The sequence below is a fragment of the Rattus norvegicus genome, chromosome 2 (genome assembly GCF_021556685.1).
Source record: "Rattus norvegicus strain SHRSP/BbbUtx chromosome 2, alternate assembly SHRSP_T2T, whole genome shotgun sequence".
NCBI lineage: Eukaryota > Metazoa > Chordata > Mammalia > Rodentia > Muridae > Rattus > Rattus norvegicus.
This window is the reverse complement of record NC_141535.1, coordinates 136,950,081-136,973,874: the sequence shown is the minus strand read 5'-3', so window position 1 is coordinate 136,973,874 and position 23,794 is coordinate 136,950,081. Positions and strand designations below refer to the sequence as shown.

Genomic DNA, 23,794 nt, shown 5'->3' with positions numbered 1-23,794 from the left:
CACCACAAGCCCCACAAGATACAGATCTGCCACTGTCTGCAGGGACCCAAGATCCTCTGTCAGGGGGAATGAATACATCCCCTTAGGGAATCCTTAAAATGATGCAATGTTTCCCCTTTTCCTTTGTTCTTCATGAAATACACCTTCACAGAGTTGTGATTAGTTGATGACTCTCTAGTCTGACTATTTCATGCCTTTAACATCTTCTCCTGGCATTTCTTGCCCTTCTGTAGCCAGTGCTGTGGGTCCATCCGCCTGAGCTGCTTCTACCTGGGGCTCTTCATCAAGACAGAAGCCATGTCAGAGGCTGTAGTGATGGCCCACATGAATGCCAGCACGTGGGCCAGGCTTTGTCCTCACTAAAACAGTCACACCCTCAGCTTGTATCCTAAGAGCCCGGGACTATACACCTAGTGCGGTTGGCTCACTGGGAAACTCACTTCTCGAGCAGGGCCGGGTTCTGCAAAAGGGAGCGTTTCCACAAAGCCACAGCAAGACAAATAAAAGTTTTTATTTCACACATGACATCATATTGTTTTCAGAGTGGTGCCGAGGCCTCTACAAGCATGAAAGGGAAGAAAAACTTAGAAGGGCCGCTTCAGTTTCTTGGCAACATGAAAGTCCAGGTATTCGTCCAGGAATCTGCTTGCTACCCCCAGGACAGCGAGGACAGTCAGCAAGGCCAAAATGCCCAGGCTCAGCCGGAAACCAATGATCCTGCAGGGTGAACGTGAGGGAGAAAGGTGTCAGACTGGGCTGTGATGAGACTTCAGGGTCCTGGGAGAGGCTGCTCGGTCACTGGACTACTCAGAACTTCCACAAAACGTAAAGAGGATGCCCAGGGCCCCACACAGCAGTGGTCTGACTAAGCAGGATTGAAACAGTGCCCCGCACAGCGGTGGTCTGACTAAGCACGATAGAAACAGTGCTGAAGCCTTGCTGGTTGAGCCCAAGTGCCTTCGCCAGAGGCTGGTGCCCCAAATCTTTAATCCCAGCACCCAGGCAGAAGCAGGTGATCTCTATGAGTTCAAGGTCCGCTTAGTCTACAAAGCTAGTTCCAGGACAGGCAGGGCTATACAGAGAAACCTTATCTGGAAAACCAAAACAAACAAACAAAGCTCCTGTGCAAAGAACAAATATACACTTCCATTTTCTCCTCTCATGCCTAATTGTGTGGCTTGGCAAAACTGGCCTCAGACAGCACAGGCCATTTTAGTCACCAATACTCCACATGCTCTTACTGCCTCTCAGTAAGAGCAAATTGACCCTGCGGTACTTGCTCGAATATGCCACAACTGGGCTCTCTTTACCTTTTTTCAGCGGCTTCTGCATAGCCCCAGAAATACTTGTGACGGGCGTATATGTACAGGAGACCCAGACAGGTTGCAAAAACTATGGAAGAAATGAAATCAAGGAAAGTTAGAGAATTTAATGAATGTTTCTCAAAATAAATGTTTCTGAAAAAGTATTTTAACAAAAACAAAATACATGTGCCCAGAATATATAATGAATCCTTATGTTAATAAAAGAAAAACAACATATAATTCACACAATATGATAAATAAGTGTGCCAGTAATCACATTTTAAATAGATGTTTCAAGGCAATTCAAGGTCAGCAAACTGCTAGTTAAAACAACAGTGAGAGCCAGGGAGACGTCTCAGTGGGTAGAGGTTAGCCTGCAACTCAAACCTGGCTACCCGATACTGTCTCCCAAAACCAGGAAAGCAGGAGGGAGAGACGGGGCTCCGCAACACTGTCCTTAGCTCTCCATATGGGCTCTGTAGAACACACTCCAACATACCCATAGCATGCACACACATGGCATGCACACGCGCGCGCACACACACACACACACACACACACACACACACACACACACACGAGCAATGGTAAGAAGTAAAACGTAATTCATTTTAAATGCTTTTAAACTGCAGTCAGATGCCACCTCCAAGTACCCAAAAGAATGCCTAAGATCTTATATTTATTTATATTTTCGAGATAGGGTTTCTCTGCGTAGCCCCGGCTTTCATAGAACTTTGTAGATAAAGCTGGCCTTGAACTCAGAGATCCACCCGCCTCTGCCTCCTGAGTGTGGGACTAAAGGCATGTGCCGCCATGTCCAGCATGGCTAGAGAATTTTAAAGCCCAACAGTATAAAGTGCATGGAATGCACACACATCAGTGCTAGGATGCAAAATCACACGGCCCCTTTAGGGAAAGTTCTGGAAGTTTCTCATAAGAGTAAAATATCATTTAACCAACTATCCTTTTTCTATGAATTTATTCTAGAAATGGGAAGGCATGTGTCCATAAAAAGGCCCATTCGAGAACATTCGTGAGAACTGTGATTGGTCACCATAACTATGAGTTATGTATTGATGGTCACCAAAAGTTTGGAAGTTTGTCATCGGGAGACTTGATAAGCAAATGGGATAGCCCTCTGTGCCCTTGTCACCTGACAGGGAATGAGAAGAGTTCCATTTGCAACCAACACACCGCATCTCAGTAACACTCGGGTGTGAGCTGAGGCACTGCACCTCGGAGCATACAGCATTGTTCCCGTCACATGAAGCTCTAGAGTGGGTAAAACCAAACTGTGGGAAAATCAGGGTTGTGGAAGGAACAGAACTGGATGGGTGCAGGGGAAAGAGGAGACTTCCCGAGTGGCGGCCATGTTACAGATCTTGATAGAGAACTGATTCCTACAAGTGTGCTCCTCTGTGAAACTTCACTGAACACCTAAGATCTATGCATTTTACCACATCTAAGTTTTATCCCCCAAATATGCAAAGCACAACAGAATGTGCTGCCGTTCTCAACAGTCAAAATACTGATGTCTTCTCTAAATGAGGCCCCTTCCTCGGCACCTCACAGATACAAACTGAATGTCTAGAGCAGTGGATCTCAACCTATGGGTTGAGATGTTTTGGGGATGAATGACCGTTTCACAGGAGTCACTTAAGACCACCAGAAAACACAAATATTTGCATTACAACTTATAACAGTAGCAAAATTACACTTACGGAGTAGCAAAGAAAATAATAGTATGGTTGGGAGTCACCACACCAAGAGGAACTGTATTGAAGGGCTGCAGCACTAGGGAGGTTGAGAGCTACTGGTGTAGCACCTCTGTCTGGGACTGTGACATTCTGGATAACTAAATTCTCCATTTTACTTGGTCACCGAGATTGTTTTAATGTCCAGGATGTGCCAGGTGTTTTCTAAAGAGTTGGTTATCAGATTTACCTTTCTGGGTGTTACTCTTCTTGGGATGGGGCTGCAGTTCAGCAGGGTGCTTGGCTCCATTCTTTGGGTTTGATTCTCAGCACCCCAAGAAGATAAAATGAAGGAAACAAACATCTTTTCTGCCCATAGCTGATCCTTTCTATGATAGAGAAGTGTGTGTGTGTGTGTGTGTGTGTGTGTGGTGTGTATGTGAGGTGTGTGTGTGTATGTGTGTGTGTGGTGTGTATGTAAGGTATGTGTGTGTATGTATGTGTGTGTGTGGTGTATATGTGGTATGTGTATGTGTGTGTGTGTGTGTATGTGTGGTATATATGTGATGTGTGTATATGAGGTGTGTGTGTGTGGTGTATATGTGGTATGTGTATGTGTGTGTGTGTGTGTGTATGTGTGGTATATATGTGATGTGTGTATATGAGGTGTGTGTGTGTGGTATATATGTGCTGTGTGTATGTGAGGTGTGTGTGTGTGTGGTGTATATGTGGTGTGTGTATGTGAGGGGTGTGTGTGTGTGTGGTATATATGTTATGTGTGTATATGAGGTGTGTGTGTGTGTGGTGTATATGTGGTGTGTGTATATGAGGTGTGTGTGTGTGTGGTGTATATGTGGTGTGTGTATGTGAGGGGTGTATGTGTGTGCCTGTGTGTGTGTGGTGTATATGTGGTGTGTGTATGTGAAGTGTGTGTGTGTGTGTGTGGTGTATATGTGGTGTGTGTATGTGAGGTGTGTGTGTGTGTGTGTGTGTGTGTGTGTGTGTGTGTGTTGCATGAAGTATATGTCCACATGGGCATTTGTGCCTGTGGATGTATTTGCATGTGTGCACTATGGAAGCCAAAGATTGATAGCAGATATCTTCCTCATATCAGACATGAGGTATCTTCTTCAGTCACTATCCCCAACCTCCCAATTTTTTAGCCAGGGGTCTCCTGTTGAGCTTGTAGTTCACTGGCTAGAACCTGCCTCCAGCGTCTTTTCTCGTCACTGGGTTATAGATGCATGTGCCTCTCTGCACCAGGCTCTCTGTGTGGATGCTGGGATCAGAACTGAGGTTTCTAAGAAGTGAGCCATTACCCCAGCACCTTTATTCTATCAGTAAAGAAGACAAGGGTTGGAGAGAAGAAAATCAAAGGCTTGAAACAGTTGTGAAAAAGCCCTGGGGGTGCTGTGGGGCAAAGGGAACAGAAGGAGTTCTGTCCTCTAAGAAATGACTCTGGGGGATACTGTTGAAGAGAGAAGGCACCAAAGGATCAGAACACGGGAACCCAGAGTAGAGGCCATGCTCCCTGGCATATAAGGATGTTAAAGATTCTAGGCATGCTCTCTGTTGAGATCTACTATGTCAACCTACTGAATTATTCCCCCAATGCCAGTGAATAGCCAGAAGCACCTTAGTAGGCAACTTACTTCAGGAGAGAAAAGAATGACAAGTTACCCAAGAACCTTTTCTTCTAGGCAGTCAGCCTCATTCAAGTCCATCATGGGAAACTCTGAAGAGTCAAGAGACAGAGACAGAATCCCATTATCTAACGGCATGTCCCTTATTCATTGTTAATATGCCCTTAGATGAAGAGGAACAGCCACTTCCACTCCTGCCATTAAGGAACAAAAGGATGAGTTGAGTAAAGCTAAAAACTTATTCTCTAAAGGTCACCGTATCTGAAATTCCTTGGTTGGCGGGAAAAATCACAAGAGATTGATGAAGGTTCCTTGGAAGCAGCTGGATTTCAGTTTATTTAAATCTTACCAATCAAATGCAAAACCAAAAGAGGCCAGTGCAGGAACCAAAGGGGATTCTACTCCTCCAGCTAGTGCATCCATGCAGGTCCAACCCCTGAACACATGGCTACAAAAAGCCCTCAGATGCTTGCAAGCCGGTGACATCCAAGACACAGGTTCTTCTGAGCCTTCCAAACATAGGCTGTTGGACAAATATCAACAGCCCTGCTATGTCCTTGATTTCTCCTCGTTGGTGAATACCAGGCCTGACAACTCACTAACACCTGTGTGCCTCTGTTTCCCCGTATGTAAAATAGGACTCAATGATTGACTGTATCATATGAAAGTTTTAAACCCTACAAATCTATGAACTTCAAAAACTGACCTGGCATACAGTAAGTGCTCCGTGAACCTTGTTGTTGTAAAGGTGAATTTGTTTTCTGTGTTCTGCTTATCCAGTTCAATTAGATTATTAGGTTCAAAGACAAGGTTTGAGTCAGTTTTTTTTTTCCCCCTGAGTGTCTAGCAGGCTGTTTGTCTCAAGTTGGGTGTGGTCCACAGGCGGACAACCTTGAATGAGCCCCATCTCATCCAAGGTGCTAATGTTGGACAGTGTGAATTCGCTCAAACCCAGACTCCTGGCCCTGTACATGCCAAGCAAGTATTCTTCCACCAAGCTACATTACCAGGGATCGCTATCTGAGAGACGGTGAGGCTCTGCCTCTGTCTGGCTCTCAGGCATTTACCCCTATATCCAACAGCCAGTGTTTGGGTTTATTTTTTAATTCCTGATCTAAATCACATGGAGGCCATCTTAGTGCACCTAGAATTTGGATGTATAAAGGCATTGCTTCCTATAGTTAAAGTCATGTCCAGCAACAGTAGCCATATGGTCATCTATCTGCCCCTTAATTGTGTTTAAACACCACGGTCCTCTTTGGAATGAGTTGACATGTTCTTATAATTACCTTGATTGAAATACCATCCAGCCATCCACAGCGATATGATGAATACGGAATAAAACTCCAAAGAGTTTTGCCTGTAGGGGAAAAAGAAAGAAGAAACTTAATTCCCGAAGAAACACTAATGTATCGATTCTCCACCTGCAGGTGAGCATTCCACCAACTCAAACAAATACCAGAACTTACACGAGGAATTTAAAGGATCCTTCCACTTAACAGGAGTCTTTCGAAGTGAGAGTCAGATATTGCTCAAACCACACAGCCGGGCCAAGAAGCATTCTCTACACATAAACCTTCACCAGTGAAGTGTGCCATGGCTCTTTTCTTTTTTTCTTTTTTCTTTTTTCTTTTTTTTTTTTTTTTTTGGTTCTTTTTTTCGGAGCTGGGGACCGAACCCAGGGCCTTGCGCTTCCTAGGTAAGGGCTCTACCACTGAGCTAAATCCCCAGCCCCGCCACGGCTCTTTTCTAAGAGCCAGGTCTCCAGGGACTCAATAGATTTCCACGCCTTAACCAAGTAGCCCAAGAGGCTACTCATTCACATTATGCATTTCTCTTGTTAAAAATTCTCTCACACCCATAGCTTTCCACTCAAGTCTTTAAATAATTCCCCTAAAAGCACCTGAAGTAAAGAAATGAATACATTTAATTCCCATTGTATGCAGTGGGAAGGTAACCAGTTGACTGACATCTTTTTAAGAGCACTGACAGGCTGGAGAGATGATCCAGCCGTTAAGAGCACTGACGGCTCTCCCACAGGTCCTGAGTTCAAGTTCCAGCAACCACATGGTAGCTCACAACCATCTGTAAGGGGATCTGATGCCCTCTTCTGGTGTGTCTGAAGAGAGTGACAGTGTACTCACATACATGAAATAAATAAATCTTTTTTAAAAAAAAATACACTGACAGCTCTTGCAGAGGACCTGAGTTCATTCCTAAGCACCCATGTGTCTGTAACCCCAGTTCCAGGATCCTCTCTTCTGCTCTCTGTGTCCACCAGGCACACAAGGGCTGCACAGATACACATGCAGCCAAAATAATCACAGGCATGAAGTAAAAATTAAAATTAGTAGAGAGTAGCATTCCGTAGCCTCTATTTGTGGGAAAGTCAGGTGGAGATTTGGACACTATTTTAAGCATGAGGAAATAGTTCTCTGGGAGCTGCAGTTAACCCATCTGTGCCTGGCAGAGAAGGGGAGGGTGAGGTGCAGTATCGGGCTAGCTCTAGCCCATTAGCAGATAGCTCAGCCAAGGAGGACAGTGTTCTCAGTGCTCATCTGAGTGGAGCTTAACAGAATAAGTTGTCATTTCTGAGCCTGGTGACACATATCTGTCACCTCAGCTATTTGGAAGGGGTTAAGGCAGGCAATTTTTACATTTACTCCCTACCTGGGCTACCGAGTGAGTTCAGGGACAGCCTGAGCTACTTAATGAGACCTTGTATCAAAACAAAAACTTCAGAAATGGGGCTGGGGTGGAGTGGAGCCGGAAGAGACCATTCACCACTTGTAGATGACATGAGTTCAGTTCCCATGCCTAATGTCTCACAAGCACCTGTAACTCCAGATCCAGGACAGTCGGTGCCCTCTCCTGGCCTCTGCAGAGATCCATACACATGCGCACATGCACACAAAGACACACACATACATAAAAATAAAAAAATAATAATAATAAATGTTTTTAAGAGCTGGGATGTTTCTTTGTGTTGAGGTGTTTTCCTAGCATGTTCAAGGCTCTAAATTTAAACCTTGCCCTCAATAGAAGTGAGGAAGATGAACAATGGGCAAATCCCACATTCACACAAAAGCCATGGCTGCTGTGGAATCCTGAAGCACACATGGAAAGCCCTAACCTCACCAACAAAACCAGTGAGGACATTTTGCTCTCCAGGGGCCTGGAAAATGGAGAATGGAAGTGCTAATGTCGAAATGCATCCTTCTCTTTCTTCTTGTCATCTCTTTAAGGCCCAGAAGGGCACCAGTGGCCAGGAAGCTCTCCTCGGAATCTAAGGGGAGGCTCAGCTCTCTAGCACTCAGAGAAGTGACAAAGTTGGTTTTCTCTGCGGCCCTGGCATGACCCCGGCATGTTTTTGCCTGTGATGAGTTTATGAGTTTGTATGTAGCTATGGTAGGTTAAGCGCAAAGCTTCATGGGAAGCTTAACGACAGTTAGCTACAGCTAAGAGCCTGCCTCCCAGCATTTCTCTCTCCATAGAATCGTTCCTAGAGAACAAAAGAGAAGGACAGCATGGGAGGGTTGTAGCCCTTTCCACAGTCAGGGCAATTTCCTGGCCCTTTTTGGAAACATCGCCCAAGTGGCCCATCCTTTATTAGGTTTCGAGATACACCCTAAATTACTCCAGACCTAAGGACTGAGTTTTCCCATATCTCCTTATTCAAAGTCAGCCGTGACGTTTTAAACACCTCAGAAGCATCATTCACAACAGTCTATTTTCAGACTTCCTTTGCAGTGAATTAATGACCCTGGTGCTGCATTTTGAGGAACAAAGAGATGCTACACTGAGCTGAGTCTCCTAGCCGCACCCAGTCTCACTGTGGGGAAGGGTCTGGGGGCCTGTGGTCTCTTTGGGGCTCTGTCCACAGAGCTGACACACTGATGAGTTTTTGTTCCCCTACATGAAAGAGGAAGGAAGTCTCTTGGAAGAGAAGAGGAATGAGAAGGGAGGGCTAGTGCGGGTCTTTCCGTGAAGCTCAAGCTGGAGAATAATGGTCTGGTGTGGACGGCTTAGAGAGCCTTCGTGAAAGGCTTAGAGAGCCTCCAGACCAGAACCAGTACCAGGCCTCAGGTGGCAAGGCTCGATGGACAGAGAGCCCTGAAATCTCACCTCCTTCCACTGGAGCCCCCAAAGCAGCCCTGGGATTTGGTCCAGCGTCTTAGTTAGGTCCACATTTATAGTGTTGTAATGAAACATGGCCAAAAACCAAGTTGGAGGTGGGAGGTTTATTCAGCTTACACTTCCACAGCACTGCTCATCACTGAAGGAAGCCAGGACAGCAGCTCAAACAGGGCAGGAACCTGGAGGCAGGAGCTGATGCAGAGGCCGTGGAGGGGTGCTGCTTACTCGCTTGCTCAGCCAGCTTTCTTATAGAACTCTGGACTACAGCCCAGGGATAGCGCCCCTCACAATGGGCCGGACACTTCCCCATCAGTCCTCAACTAAGAACATGCCTTACAGCTGGATCTTGTAGAGACACTTTCTCAACTAAGCTTCCTTCTCTTCAGATAACGCCAACTTGTGTTGAGCTGACACAAAACTAGCCAGGATACCCAGGTATGGACAACACTCCTGACCCCAAGACAATACCAGGTACACCGAGCCAGCCAGCTGCTGTCACTGGGAACACCCCAACTCCCAGAAGTAATCAAGAAAATACAAACGTTGCGCTAACACACAGCATCAGCCAAGGGTAGTTAGAGCCCATAGAGATCAGGCCAAGCATTGATTATAGCTCCATGTAGGCTCCTGGAAAGGCAAAGACTAGAGAATGAAGGTTACTTTGTATTTCTCCATCTTTATCCCCCAAAGAAATGGGTCCCTTCTCCTATTACAAGTAGGAGGCACTCCTGCACTCACCCGACCTCAGACCTATGCAGACATGCTCAAACTTTGCTTCCTCTAAGATGCATTGTATGGTTCACAGTCCGCCGCAGCAGAGAAGGCTTGGTGACCCGTGTGGAGCAAGTGGCCACACCCCCTCCACTGTCAATAAGGAGAAAAAGGTGGGTGTGGTGTTTAGCTGGCTTCTTCCTTTGATACCTTTAATTTAGTCTGAGGCCGCAGCCCGTGGGATGGGTCTTTCCTCCTCAGTTAAGCCTATCAAGAAACAGCTTCAGACAGCAAACCACTGAACTGAGAACGGGACCCCCATTGAAGGAATCAGAGAAAGGACTGGAAGAGCTTGAAGGAGCTCGAGACCCCTTATGAACAACAATGCCAAGCAACCAGAGCTTCCAGGGACTAAGCCACTACCTAAAGACTATACATGGACTGACCCTGGGCTCCAACCTCATAGGTAGCAATGAATAGCCTAGTAAGAGCACCAGTGGAAGGGGAAGCCCTTGGTCCTGCTAAGACTGAACCCCCAGTGAACATGATTGTTGGGGGGAGGGCGGCAATGGGGGGAGGATGGGGAGGGGAACACCCATAAGGAAGGGGAGGGGGAGGGACTAGGGGGAATAACACTGGAAATGTAACTAAGAAATACTCAAGTTAATAAAAAAGAAAGAAACAGCTTCAGAGACCAGCTCAGAGCTGTGTCTCCTAAGTGATTTCAAACCCAGTCGGTCTACAGTGATTCACCATTGTCTGCACCTTCGTCTGTCTCACTCTCATCTTTCAGACATCAACAGTGATTCTCTGGCTGCCAGATGGGGATCTCTACTTTTTGTTGCTGTCTATCTGGTAGTACTGCTTCCCCTTGAAAGCTCAGCCTCTTTCTGACCACCTAAACAACTACGCTCTACACTCTCCCTGCAAGGTTTGGTAGGAAGATTCCTGTGCCAATAGCCCTTCGGTTAGTGATGATCGCCTGTCAAATATTCCCTCCCCTGTAAATGCACCCGGTGGGGATGGGGGTGCGGGGGACAGGCTGTGTCTAGTCATTTTCTGATCAGAGCCCCCATGGTGTAATAGCCCTGACTTCTTTGCACATTGACACCCCATATAGAAATGGGAGAGGGGGGTAGGAAGGAGCAGTCACTGTTATAAGCTGATGTCACCAAGGGCCTCAAATTCCACACCAGGAAGAGTAACTGGAAAGCTCTTCACTAGAGGGCCAGCAGGGGGAGCAAGTGTCCTGCTTGGCCTGGACTTAAGATATTCTCTAGAAGGCGGAACTTCAAGTTTTAAGACCAGTACAGCCTGATACATTGCCGATTTGTCTGGTGCTAACATGTTTTAGGAGACACGAGGCTTAAGGGAGAAAATGGTAAGAGTCTGAGAAAACGCTGGGTACCGTGGCCATCACGTGCACTCAGTGTTCCTCCATACTGTGTGGAGCAGTGGCTGCAGCCTGTGCCTTGGCCCCGGGGTGATCCCAGTGAGCAAGCAGCCTTTGGCTCCATGTCTGGTATTCGTGCAAAGGGAAGTAGCCCTGGATCCATCTATAGGCACCACCAGCTGTCCAGCACCGCCCATGCGCACAGACTGAGAGCAAACCCATCCCACAAGTACAAAGGTAGCACTTTTATCAAACTAGAGCAGGGGCATGGGGGGGGGGATTAAACCATATTATAAAACGCAGGTCCAAGACTTGTCAATCACACTGAACCGTTGTAAAATGTAACGCTCTCACCTGGACCCCATAAATAAGGAGCCCTGACACTGCTAGGATCGTAGCTCCACCCAGCAGTCATCCAACTATCCTATGTACATCTAAGGACCCACAAGCAAAGAACTCCAGCCATTTCCTGGACTTCAGCTAGGCACGATCCCTATTGCTTCCGACAATCTGTGACCATTCCAACTGCTGTAGTTGGTCCTATTTGTCACCTCTACGGCCCTACACCTCTGGGGCTCAGTCCGGTGACCCTGTGTGGCACAACTTCCATTGTGTTAAACCTCTGAGAATTTGGGACAATCAACTAGAAAACAATACTATGTGTGTTGTAGAACACACAGAACAAAAAAGATGGGATTCTAAGAGTGAACAGAAGCTGCAACGTTGCCCTCCCCTCTCTGTGGGATACTTAGACGCAGAAGCAGCTCATGCAAGTCATAGGGGATAGACAAGAGTACATTCTGATAACAAATAGTACAGTGAAAACAGATAACACATAAAGATTAACAGGAAGGTTAGGGTTAAAACAATAAAGTCGGGAGCGCCAAGGAAGATAAATTAGAGAACCAGCAACAAGAGACAACCAAGTAGATAAGGAGAAAGGAAGGCCAGACCTCAGAGCTCTGAGCCGGTGTCAGCAGGCCAGCTGGCTTCCCTGAGGCCCCAACCCCCTCCATTATTTGGAGAATATATGCAAGGCATGGTTCCCCTGTCGAATGATAAATAGTCTACTATTAGACTATTTATCTACTATTAGGCAAGAATGGCTTCTAGCCAGCATTGTCCACCTGGTCTAGAAAGGAGACCACCGCAAATCACCCCATACACGAGACTACGGCCCCATCTCTAAGGTAGAAGAAAGACTGCAGATTCCTCTTGGCAGCTGTAATACACGCTGATTGTGTAAATACGAGAACAATGCAAGCAGTTTAGTTAACAGCCACCAAGACACCTGCAAGGCCAATGGCTAGCAGGCTAAGAGCCATCAGACAGTCAAGGTCAGCAGCTAATAAGGAGTGAGCCAGAGACAGACAAAGGGAGGGGGGCTTCCACCACCCTTGTCTGGGTGGGCAGTGAACAAACAGCATTAGCATCTCCCACCTTCATGGGGAGGGCATGCATAGAGTATGGGGGTTTCTATTGGCTCTGCCCAGAAAACCAAGGCAACAGGAATTACACTGGTCATTGCCTCGTTTCTACCATAAGTCCTACAAAAACTCCTACACAAAACAATGTGTTAGGATATTTTTTCCCCTCTCTGGGAACCCCTCCCACTCTCAGGAATTTTTCTCATTTTTTTTTTCCTTACTGACCCTCAATAAAGTCCTTTGCTTACCCCCATCTGGAACTCAAGAACCACTGACTTTTGGTGGCCATAGATTTTCCAACACCCACTGTGGTGGTTTAACAAGAATACACACACACACACCCTCCATCCCCATACCCGTAGGCTCATTTGTTTGAATGCTTGGTCCCTAGTTTGGCTGGGTGTTTAGTATGAATTAGGGGATGTAGCCTATTGAAGGAGGTATGTCACTGGGGGTGGGCTTTGAGGTTTTAAAAGCCTGAGTCGGGCCAGTTAGCTTTCTCTGTGGAGCAAGATGTAAGCTCTCAGCTACTACTCTTGCACCATACCTGCCTGCTGCTGCTAAGATCCCAACCATGATTGTCATGATTGTCATAAACTTTAACCTTATGAGACTTCGAGACCCAATAAATCCTTTCTTCTATACACTGCCTTGATCTTAGTGTCTTATCACAGCAATAGAACGGTAACTTAGACACCCTAAGTCCCTGGTTCATGCACACTTGACCAAGAAAAGTCCTATCGTTCTCAAAAACTCATCACGTAGGGCGACCCTCTTGTGGGCGGGAAGCTGCTCACGTGAGACTTCTCTCAGCATCCCTTCTAGTTCATAGACCTCTGAACACACAACATGAACTTCTGATTGTAACAGCCTCATTCTGAAAGCTGGGGAGGGGGACATCCTCAAAGCTGGCCAGCCTTAGAACCTTCCTAACCATGTGTTCACTGTAGATAGGGAAGCTTCTGAAAATAAGGACAGGCCAGACACTTCAGTGAGGCTTTTGAAGATCTTCTCTCCCTCCTGCGTTTCTGCTGATTCACTCTGATTCAGCAGCTGCAAATTCACAGGTGTCAGGGCCTGGTCTGTGAACTTTGGGGAGCAAGAAACCCTGTGAATTATGACTCTTATCAGAAGGGTCAGAATGACAGCTTATCATGCCCGGAGAAGGCCTCTGGGTGAGAAAAGGGTTACAAGAGTTCATGTCTAAATTGCTCCTTGTAGGACAGGCTATATGGTGACCCAGGACTGGAGTCCCAGCACTTGGAAGCAGGAATTCCAGGCCAATCTGAGCTACGTAGTGAGTGAAGGGACTCTGGCCAGCTCATGTGTGGTGAGCATGGCTCTGGCAGGCCTTGCCCTTCTCCCCCATTCCCTCTGCCTTGCTAAAACCATTAGATTGCATTCCTAAAGCTTGCCATCAAGGTCTATTCCCTTGCTTGGACACTTCCTCCTCCTGAGGATGACTACCAAGGTCCAGCTTTCAAAAGCACCCTTTGGTGCACCTAATTAACAAGCCCAGTTAAAGTTAAACACCTCATCCTACACGGGGCTTCCCCTTTAGCTTTATAAACTCCCATTTCCCCATGTGCCATGTCTCTGTCTCCTCTCTATCCAGAAACAGTCCTTTGTCTCACTCTAGGACAAGTACCCCCTCACCCCCCCCCGCCCCGTTCGCTTCTCCTTCCCTCTCTATCTCCTGTCCTTGTCCCTTATTCCCTGCCCTCTGTCCTCCCGGGGCAAATAAATCCCCTTTGTGCTGAGCACATGGTCTTGTGTGTCCTGAACAAATACCAATCCTAACAATGAATACCTCAAAAATAAGAATTAATTATTAATTAATTGTTCCCCATTGGGTGAGCCGCCTGTAGGAATACAGCGGGAGGTGTATCCTGGTGGCAGCAGGGTCCAGTTCTACCATGCAGCAATTGAACCGCCAATAGAAGCAGGATGAACACAGACAGACCTGCGACCTATAGCTGGGCTCCAGACTCCCCCGCCTATCCCCGACCTGAATTATTCATGACCTTGGGCATCCTCTTTATCCAACTCAATGGATAAAGGGCATCTGACTGGGATCCTGCCACATGACCACAGCACCCCATGGAGAGGACAGCATCAGAAGCCCCTCCACATCCAGATGAAGCAGCCTTAACATCTCAGACCAAGCCAATAGAAAGCATCTGCTTCTAAACCCCAACCCACTCCAAAACTTATATAAGGCCCTGTGCACACGGAATAAAGGCACACAGAGTTATTTCATCAGAGGTTGTCTGAGAACATCTGCCATATAGGAACTGGGACACTTTTGGGGAAGAGAGTTCTCTCCCGAAGCCTTCACCACTGGAGCTGCTCAAGCCTACTGTGGTCACTTCCTGCTTGGTGGCCGGGACCTTGGCTCCTAGCCACCTCCTGCTCTTGCTGGCATATGCACAGCAAAGCGTCTTACTACTCAAGAGCAGCAGCGGCCTTGGAAGATGGATTCCCCCTCCGAAAGTGCACCTTTTTGGCTGCTCTGGCCAGGCCAGAGTTCCACAGATCTCCACAGATAGTGCCTAATACACAGACCAGCAGTAAGCGTCCTTAGAAATGCTCAGTTCAGAGAGATTGCTCATTGGGTAAGAGTATACAGGCACAAGGGCCCGAGTTCAGATTGCAGCACCCGTGAAGAAAGCCAGCTGTGGCTGTGTATACCTTAATCCTCAGCACTGTGAAGGCCAGAGACATGGCCTATGTCGGCTTGCTGACTGACAGCTCAGATCTGGGCTTGGTGACATGCTCTGTCTTAAAGGAATAGAGACTGATAAGAACTGGACACCTGATGTCTTCCTCTACTCTCTCTCTCTCTCTCTCTCTCTCTCTCTCTCTCTCTCTCTCTCTCACACACACACACACACACACACACACACCACACACATAGAGAACAGGATTCCAATGTCTTCCTCTGCCCCTGTGTGTACATGTATGCACATATCCTACACCATACAACACACGTTTATAAAATTCCAGGCTTCAAGTTTTAAATGAGTGTGAAGAGTTAACGATCGCCATTCAGCTTACCAGATGACTGCCCCAGCCTGCTGCAAGAGGAGGGCGGTGCCTCCGCAGGGCTTAGAGCACCATGAAGTGATGCTGCTGAGATAATTCTACTCAGATAGGCTGAGCAGTGGCTTTGGCCCTGCTGAGGGCTGTACAGTAAAGAAGAATTGGGGGGGGGGGGAAAGCAGCGTGTTTATGAAAGTTGAGGATAGCTGAAGAAGTTGTCCACGCTTCAGCCAGGACAGGGAGAAAGCAATGTGCACTCCTTCCTCAGAACTAAGGAAGCCAGTGTAGGAGAGACAGAGAAAAGCCTGCAGTGACCTCTGGCCCAGGTAGTTTTTCCAGGCACCTCACTAGACGCCATACTCCCGACAAATGGAATCTGAATTGGCTAGATTTGTCCCAAATGTCAGAATGTAAGGCAAGAACTTGACTAGTGCAAAAGAACATTCAAGAAGAAATACAGGGAGTGGGGTAGGACTACCCTCTTTCCCCTCCAAAGGAAGCAGGGGAGCTGCCCCTGAACCAGTCAAGTTCTCTTGGCTCCAAATCCACCTTGGTATTATGAGGGTATTCTCTTATTTTATTATTTTAGCCTCTGTCTCTTCCATTGTGGCTAAGCAAACAGAGTTCTGACAAACGAGTTGAGTTTGGGTAGTTATTTCATAAATAACAACTTCAGAGAAATATTTACAACTGTGTCCAGAGTTATTTCTAGGACTAAAGGAGTCCAGCTAGAGAAAGGGAGGGAGGAAACAGAGAATCAAATGTGTGCAAATAGTGAGAAGGAGCATAGAACCAAGCCGTGGTCTCAGATCTGACCTGCTAGACGACTCATCCTTCCCAACCAGGAGTTCTCGGTTCAGTTGGGCCAAAGCAACCCTCACACATGACACTTCCCAGTCTTCTATACACCCGTTGTGGGTTGGTTGGTTCAGGGGATTGTTCAGCCCTTTTGTTCCTTCTGTTGGGGGGTGGGGTTATAGTGCTGAACCCAAGGCAATCGGTACACAGGCAATCACTCTACCACCCAGCTCTGTCCCCAGGTCTGGGTTACAGGGTCTCACTACCAGCCAACCTAGTTCAGCTTGCAGTCCACCCCAACCCATGTGGCCGCATCCCCTTCTGGGCTCCTCCAAAGGGTTTCCAGAACACAAAACTCGGAGGAGCAAAGGTGACTGCTGTTGGCCTTTGGTCTTCCTCGGCTGTAAATGCCACAAGGACTCTTGGTTTACTCACTGATACAGGCCAAGCCATCGTACTTGGAGATAGTCATGCATAGGTAAGGCAGTCAATGTGTGCTTTTTACTTAATGTGCAAAAACGAAAGACAAAGCTCAAAATCAAAAGTAACTTGAACTCGAAGGCCATAAGGGCTTGGGAAATTGAAACTCGTGTGCTTTGATATCTTTACAATTTGCTGAATGCTATTTAAACAGGAATGACGATTGAGAATTCTTTCGAGTGATTAATGAAATTCTTGAATGGAAAAGAACAAATCAGACCCGTGAGACCCAAAGACATAACGGTTTGACATCACTGAAAACAGCCATGCAAGAGCAGGGGGTGACAATAAGCTCGGAGAGTCAGAACAATGAATAGCAAAAATCCTTCAGCTGGTAAACAGTTGGCAGTGAGGAAATTCTCCAAAAAGAACAAAAGCCCCCAAATGCGGGAACTGAAAATAAAGACCAGCTCAGGAGCAACTACCAGAAAAGAATGAAAATATGAAGAAGAAATTGAAGAATATATTTTTTAGTTTCCCAGGACAGAAGGACACGAGTTTTAGGAGGCCTGCTCTGGAGTTCAGCATGACGTAATGCAGAAGAGATGGATGGGGCCTGGAGCACCCCAGAACCTCTCGAGGTTCCCGTACCACATGGCAAGGACTAGAAGACAAATGTCAACAGCATCCAAAGACACTATAGAGTGATGGCACAATTGCCTCATGATTCTGAACAGATAAGATTTTTTCATGTGGAAATAAGAATACCTCGCCAGGCCATCAGAGATGTCAGGCTGTGAGGGGCTATGCTCTACTTAAAAAGGATAAGTCCCCAAATTCTATGAACCTGAGCACCAATCAGGAAGCATCCAGACAGGTTTCCTAGCGAGGATCTGGAAAGTTCCCCTATAGGCCCCTATGTGATAGAGTTGGTGTGTTATTTTCAGGGAGTGGAGGTAAGAGCGGGGCTTAGGTCTTTGGGTAGACCTTTGAAGGGGATGCTGAGGCCTGGACTCTCTTTTGTATGTACCCCTAAGGTGCACAGGGTCTGTCCCACCACATGCTTCCATGATGATGTATGTCCTCCCAATACGGCCAACAGAGTTGGGTATCTAAAGCCCTGAACCAAAATAAATCCTTCTACTCTGCAAGTTGCTTATCTCATGGAGCTGTTGCTATAACAGACAACTAATAAATGTGCTCCACCAAAATAAGAGACAAAAGTAATGCAAAAAAAATTGGAATCCAGGTACCAGGTGACCCAAACCTGAGAGTATAAGAAATTCTAGGGTAGCGACAGGAAGACCCAGAATAACAGCCATGCAGCAGCTCTAAAGAGCATCCTCCATTCTGGAGCAAAACGGGGAGGATTCGAGCGGACCTGGCTCAAAGCAGGAACAGGATGATAGCAGGCTGCTAGTGCATCTCAGTGTGCTCAGAGGAGAGAATCCATTCCGTAGAAGACTCAGGAATGAAACTAAGACAATGAAACTAACAAACAAATTAACCATAAGAAGGAAATATAATCTCAGAATTCTATGCTGCTGCACTTCGAATGTTGTTTACTTAACCACAATGTTACACTGGCTCGGGGTTTAATGCAACATAGTGACCCAATTACAAGACTACAAAGAGAAGAGTATGACGTCCTTTCATAGAAGGTCCTCAACTGGCAAGGCTTAAAACCGTCTACAAATAAAGCAGCAGCGAGATCACAGTTGTTTAAAAATACAAAAGTTACCAAATGGATGCCAGTGGCTATGGGGGGGGGGGGCAGGAAGGTGTGTAAGGGGCAAGGACAAAAGACAGTGACTTCCACTTTGTTTCCAGGCTGTGCACATAAAATAAATGTTTACTTTTAGGTGTCAAATACCCTGGCATCAAACCAATACTTGTTTCTTGACAAACCAAAAGGATTTAAAGACAGCTAGGACTGGAATGACTTCTCCTTGTATGGTTTGATGTTAGTTAAAATTGTACTGTGTCCTGTCAGTGGCATTCCTGGTACACTTTGAAACTGAGGGAAAGAAAGGGCTATAAAACCCTCTGGAAGTGAGAGGCTGATCAAGAGACCATGTTGTCAACCCAAGGGTCTTGCCTTACCAAAACCAAATTCAAGGTGTAATTTTTATTTTAATAGCCAAAATGAGACAAGAACCATAACAAGGAAAAATATAGGTGAACCTTACTCCTGGGCATAAAAGAAAAACCCTAAAAACTAGCAAAAGAATCCATTGTCAAATAGGTACTGGTGATGGTGACAGTTTCCAAAGCACTGGGCTTTGGGGATGAAGTATAAAGGTCACCCTAATGTCTGCAGGCAAGTGCATGGTGTCCATGACAGAAAGGTTCTGTGTGTGTCCGAAAAGGCAGGGAACACAGGATGAGCAGAGACTCTGAGAACCCATGTAACTCGGAACATCTCATCCTTACAAGCTTCGGGTTTTAGAAAATGGTTCTTGGAGAAATTAACAGCCAAAGAAGAGAAAATATGAAATCGTTAGTTCCACCTGAGTCTCCTGAGCCATCATGGAGGCCAGGGAGGACTCTGTGATCAGCCACCATGCTCAAGAGACACTCTTCTTCCTAAGTTGGAGCATTTTGGGTAAATGACCCTATTAGCTCTGGACTAAAGTTGGGCAAACATCACCCATTGGATGTTTCATGATAGTGGAGCCTGAGAATGAGGTAGAGTGACTTGGGCTGGTAGTTGAAAATAAATTTAGGGGCTTCCCCTCATCAGACTGTGTCTGTGGCAGGCCTGCCTGTGTGAAAAGTGTTACTTACTGTGCGCGAAATATTCTCTCAAACTCCAGAGAGCCCGTGACTGCTGGAGGTGCGATCTTGTATTTTAATCTTACTCGTCCGACTTGCAAAGCAAAATAACCTGCAAGGGAATGGAATGTCGTGTTACAATCCGGCCCCTCACTGGTCACCAGTGAAGTGTGAGTACGGCTGAGAACCAGGACTACCTACTAGAAATCATCAAATTAAAACAGACTGGCCAGTGAACCCCAGGGACCTATCTGTCTGTCTCTCTCTGTCTCCCTAGCACTGGGATTTCAGGCCTGCACCACCATGCCCAGTTTGCAGGGGGTGGGGAGGTGTATTGTTGTTGTTGTTTGTTTGTTTGTTTGTTTTATTTTGTTTTTATATGAGTTCTGGAGATCGAAGCCTTTGCATTTTCAAAGCAAGTTCTTTACCACCTGAATTATCTCCCAGCTCCCTCATCTCCTTACCTCACAATTACCTCCTGCCGTCTGTCATTTCCCTTCCCACTACCTCCCCCAGCTTCCTGTCCTTGATGGTTGTCTCAAACAGGCTTTGGTCTCACTTTAATATCTCAACATTCATTTCTGACGCACTGGTGTTTTATAAGGAACAGCTTCCTCTTGCAAAATCCCACACCGACTGTGTGGCTTCGGTCTCTCCTCTGTGAGCATTCATGGAGATAAACGGTTTTCTCCTGAAACAGCCCACTTGCCCTGTGACAGAAGTAAGTCAGAACTGAGCCTGGCTTGGGAAGGATTCCCCCAGCAGGATCCTTTCCTTCTCTTTGGCTCCCCGTTAGCTGAACAGCGGAAGTGCTTAAACAGCGGAAGTAAACATGCTAAATATGTAATATTTAGGGCTGAAGAGATATGAAAGAGAGGGGTGGGTACTGTCCAACCCTCCTGTCCAACCCTCCAGTACACCCTTGCTGGGCAAAATAACTGTGGACGAGCCAGTAGCTCTCAGGACCAACGAAAGAAGGGAGCCCTGTCTATTACGGAGAAATTGGAACTTGGCCTTTCTGGCCCCCAATACCACCCCGCTGGGCCTATACTGTTTACTATTTCTCCTAATTTGCTTCATAGCCCAATGAAGCCTATGCGCTCCGGGATTAACCAACGAGCTGAAGGGTTGCCACGGGGTTTCTTAAGGGTTTCCACGGGGTTTCTGAAGGGCTTGGGAATGAGTAAACATTCTAAGAGGTCAGTTTCTCTCAAGTCTGAACTGCAGCCAGTACGCGCCTGTCTGCCACACCGGCCAAGGAAATGAGACAGGTGTGGGAGCATCCACAAAGAGAAGGAACGTTGGACTTGCCGTCAGGTTCTGGAGTAAAAGCCCCCAGTCTACACTCTGAGCTCATTGCCTCAGGAAGAACCCAGCTGCAGATGGCGCACGGTAAATTTGGACAAGCTATTCCATCCCTTCTGTGGAAAGACTGAATTTCTCTTATCTTTCCTCTTTCTCGGGGCTGGGGGATGCTTGTTTGCTAGGGACAGTAAAGGGGGCTACTTCGTCCACTGCTGAGGACCGCTCAATCACAGAGCCTTCCCCGGGGGAAGCCACTTCTCTATTTGGCAGCTTCTCTCTGCAGATAAGAAGTTTAGGACTGGAACAGTGGTAAGGACCTATTCTGGGCCAGTCGCCATGGAGGTACTTCCTACTCAGGATCCTGTTTGGCTTTCTGTGCTGAGGACATGGAAAAGCAGAATGTCCTGGCCTGGAGCAGTCAACTTCCGGAAAGCTGAATCACACAGGTCTAAGTGTACTTCCGGAAAGCTGGACTACACAGGTCTAGGTGAGCTTCCGCACACATCGATCCTGGTGCACTTCTGGAAGGCTGGACCACACAGATCCTGGTAGGTCTGTCTTAAAAGCCTGAGCTATTTATACCTTGGCACGAGGTGTCCTAAGTCTATGAAAACAAACTTCCATTGAAGTGGCTAGCTAAACAGTCTCTGTCTCTCCGTCTCCCTCCCCCTTCTCATCCACCCCCAACAATTAGACTTTTTTTTTTCTGCCACAAACATCATTTTTCTGGTCTCTTCTCTTCCTGTTCTCTTCTTCCGTCACCATCGAAATGCTTCACTTCTGGTCCCAGAACACAGTGTCCTCAACATGAGCCAGCACACAAAAGGCTCTCTGTGGGGAGAGAGCGTTTGTGGGAAGAGACGTGTAGCCCTTGTCCCTGTCTGCTCTGCAACTGCAAGACCAGAGCACACTGTCTGCTTCGACCCGAGTTCTTCAGGGGTTGGTAGCAAATTCCTGCTCTGTTCCGAAAAGGCTGCTAAACAAAACATGTGTTTGAAGGTTTAACACTTTGCCTTATCCGCAGAGCAGACTGGCTAGGCCAGCCACTGGTGAGTGTGAAGACCATGCTCTGCCGCTAAGCACAGCAGTCTTTTGCTTCTGGGAGTGCAGCCTGCACTGTCCCCAGCTCTCCACCCAGGTTTCCGGAAGATACATCCCATAAAGAATAAACAGGCACTCTTGGAAAGAACTTCTGTTCACTAAGCACAAGGGAAGACAGCATGCGTTGAATAACTTTGCTCCTGGGGAGACAGAGCCTCCATTTCCCCAGGCAGAATTGGGGGTGGTACCATCCTAGTAAAGAAATCTTGCAATGTTTAGACCTCATTACTTAATCTAAACTGCAGATTTCTGCAGAACTTTACCCTGGTGATCATATCGGCTATGGGCAGTTTTTCTTAAAACCAAACAAAAAATGCTAAATGTTTACAGCCAACTTTAGAAACAGGAATAGTCTCCCAGTGAACACACCTAAGAGATAACTGTGCTCTCCATTTTCTGTGCTCATGTTCCTGCCTAAGACTCCTGGTGCTCCCCGCACTGAGGTATGAACCGTCACCATAAATGATACAGAGTCACTGGGCCCTGAGGCCTACGACATCCCTGAGAGAACTAGTCTCTGGAACATTCCCAAGTTCTACCCATCTCAGGGAAGGAGCGGGCAGGACACCCTGAGCAGTCTCTGCTGGGCACCAGGATTACCAACGAAATGCAGGCTTGAAACCCAAACACTGAAGCAATCTCTCTCTCTCTCTCTCTCTCTCTCTCTCTCTCTCTCTCTCTCTCTCTGTCATAAACACACACACACACATACACACACACACACACACACACACACACACACACACACACACACACACACACACAGAGTTCCCGAGTTCTTACTTTGCTGACAGGCAGAGAGAAGGGAGACTGCAGCCAGCAGGCTTGAATCCCCCGCCATCTTTCTTTCACTCTCTGATCTCTTTCACAGAACTGTATGTAGGAAGCCAGCTGAAGAACGAAGGCTCTTTAGGACCCTGATGGGCTGATCTTCTCCCTTATAAAGGCAACAGAGTTGAGTCAACAGAGTTGGGAAAGGAAAAAAAAAAAAAAAAGCAGGATTCAAGGTTGAGTAACAACCTTTGCACTGCAACAGAAAACCACAGAAGCAGGCGAGGCTGGGCTGCTGGCACAGCTCCATATCTGTTCCTTCCTGAACACACCCTACACAGACACACACCTTACACACACACTCACACACAGGCGTGCATGCACACACTTACCAGCTCGCCCTGAGTGAGCCTTCCAGCCTCAGCGCCTCAGCTACCTGCCTTATTTTCTCTGCTTCTTCACCAGCCCTACACCCTCCCCAAAACCTTCCTGAGATTTCTCTAATCTTTTGTGTTAGTGTGACTTTCTGTCCCATGGAGACTTTTCTATGCTAACTCAACATCTACGCTAAGATGACTTGTCTCACCTAGCAGATTGAAGATCCAGAATTCGTGTTCTCGTGTGTGTGTGTGTGTGTGTGTGTGTGTGTGTGTGTGTGTGTGTGTCCTCCAGACTGACCCTCTTGGGCTGCCTACTGAGTTACTGTCTTTCTTTTGAACAAATCCTGAGACACACACACACACACACACACACACACACACACACACACACACACTGATCTCTCCCAATTCCTCAACGCCAGCTCCCAGAGACAAATTAAAAATAAAAGCCCAAAGCCTCTAGAAGCCTTGTGCATCCTCTCTGTTTTAGAAGTCAGTTTTTGACACACTCTTTCATTGGGGACACTGGGCCTCTGGGCCTCGAGCATTTGTAGTTATTGCTCTAGGATTCTGAGGTGTTTAACCATATCCACAAGGTGAAGCAAAGCTCAGTGCAAAGGCTCTGAAAGACACCATCTGCCCCGGAGGCTGGGCCTGGTGCTGAGGCCCAGCAGTCTGGACGGTGAAGGCCTGTCTGCCCAGGAGGCCATGCCTGCATATGTGCTATTCCTCAGTGGCTTAAAGATGCCCTTGACCTTGTACCAACAGGGCACTCGGGCTCCCTGGTGTCAGTCTTATTCATGGCCCTGTCCCCCACTCACCAGAAACCTCTCGATTCTGTTTTGAGGCTGGTTAATCCTGTGCACAATAGCTTCTACCTCTAGAAAGGTAGA

The 23,794-nt window shown here is 47.0% G+C and overlaps 1 protein-coding gene across 3 annotated transcripts; it reads right to left on the bottom strand.

Annotated features, from left to right (window-relative positions):
• Window positions 1-487: 487 nt before the first annotated feature.
• Mgst2 (microsomal glutathione S-transferase 2) lies at window positions 488-22,757 on the bottom strand. Of its 3 annotated transcripts, none has more exons than XR_015660281.1 (6): window positions 22,534-22,661; window positions 19,357-19,456; window positions 5,931-6,001; window positions 4,651-4,733; window positions 1,311-1,392; window positions 492-717 (listed from the first exon to the last, which is right to left on the bottom strand). XR_015660281.1 is itself a non-coding variant. In XM_087619361.1 (6 exons), exons 1-5 carry the CDS (start codon window positions 22,589-22,591, stop codon window positions 1,317-1,319), a joined length of 360 nt encoding a protein of 119 aa, XP_087475487.1. In that variant the 5' UTR covers window positions 22,592-22,661; the 3' UTR covers window positions 492-717; window positions 1,311-1,316. The 3 variants fall into 3 exon arrangements, 2 of the variants coding, with proteins under 2 accessions (NP_001099900.1, XP_087475487.1); XM_087619361.1 differs by having other exon boundaries at window positions 4,679-4,733; NM_001106430.1 differs by lacking the exon at window positions 4,651-4,733 and having other exon boundaries at window positions 488-717; window positions 22,534-22,757.
• Window positions 22,758-23,794: the final 1,037 nt, after the last annotated feature.

Bases quoted from the DNA above. Each gene is read 5' to 3' on its own strand.
- Mgst2 (NM_001106430.1), bottom strand. From the start codon at position 22,591: ATGGCGGGGGATTCAAGCCTGCTGGCTGCAGTCTCCCTTCTCTCTGCC. The intron at 19,457-22,533 runs GTAAGAACTCGG...ATTCCCTTGCAG, and splicing joins TCTCTCTGCCTGTCAGCAAA to GTTATTTTGCTTTGCAAGTC. The intron at 1,393-5,930 runs GTAATTATAAGA...TTTCTTCCATAG, and splicing joins TGGATGGTATTTCAATCAAG to TTTTTGCAACCTGTCTGGGT.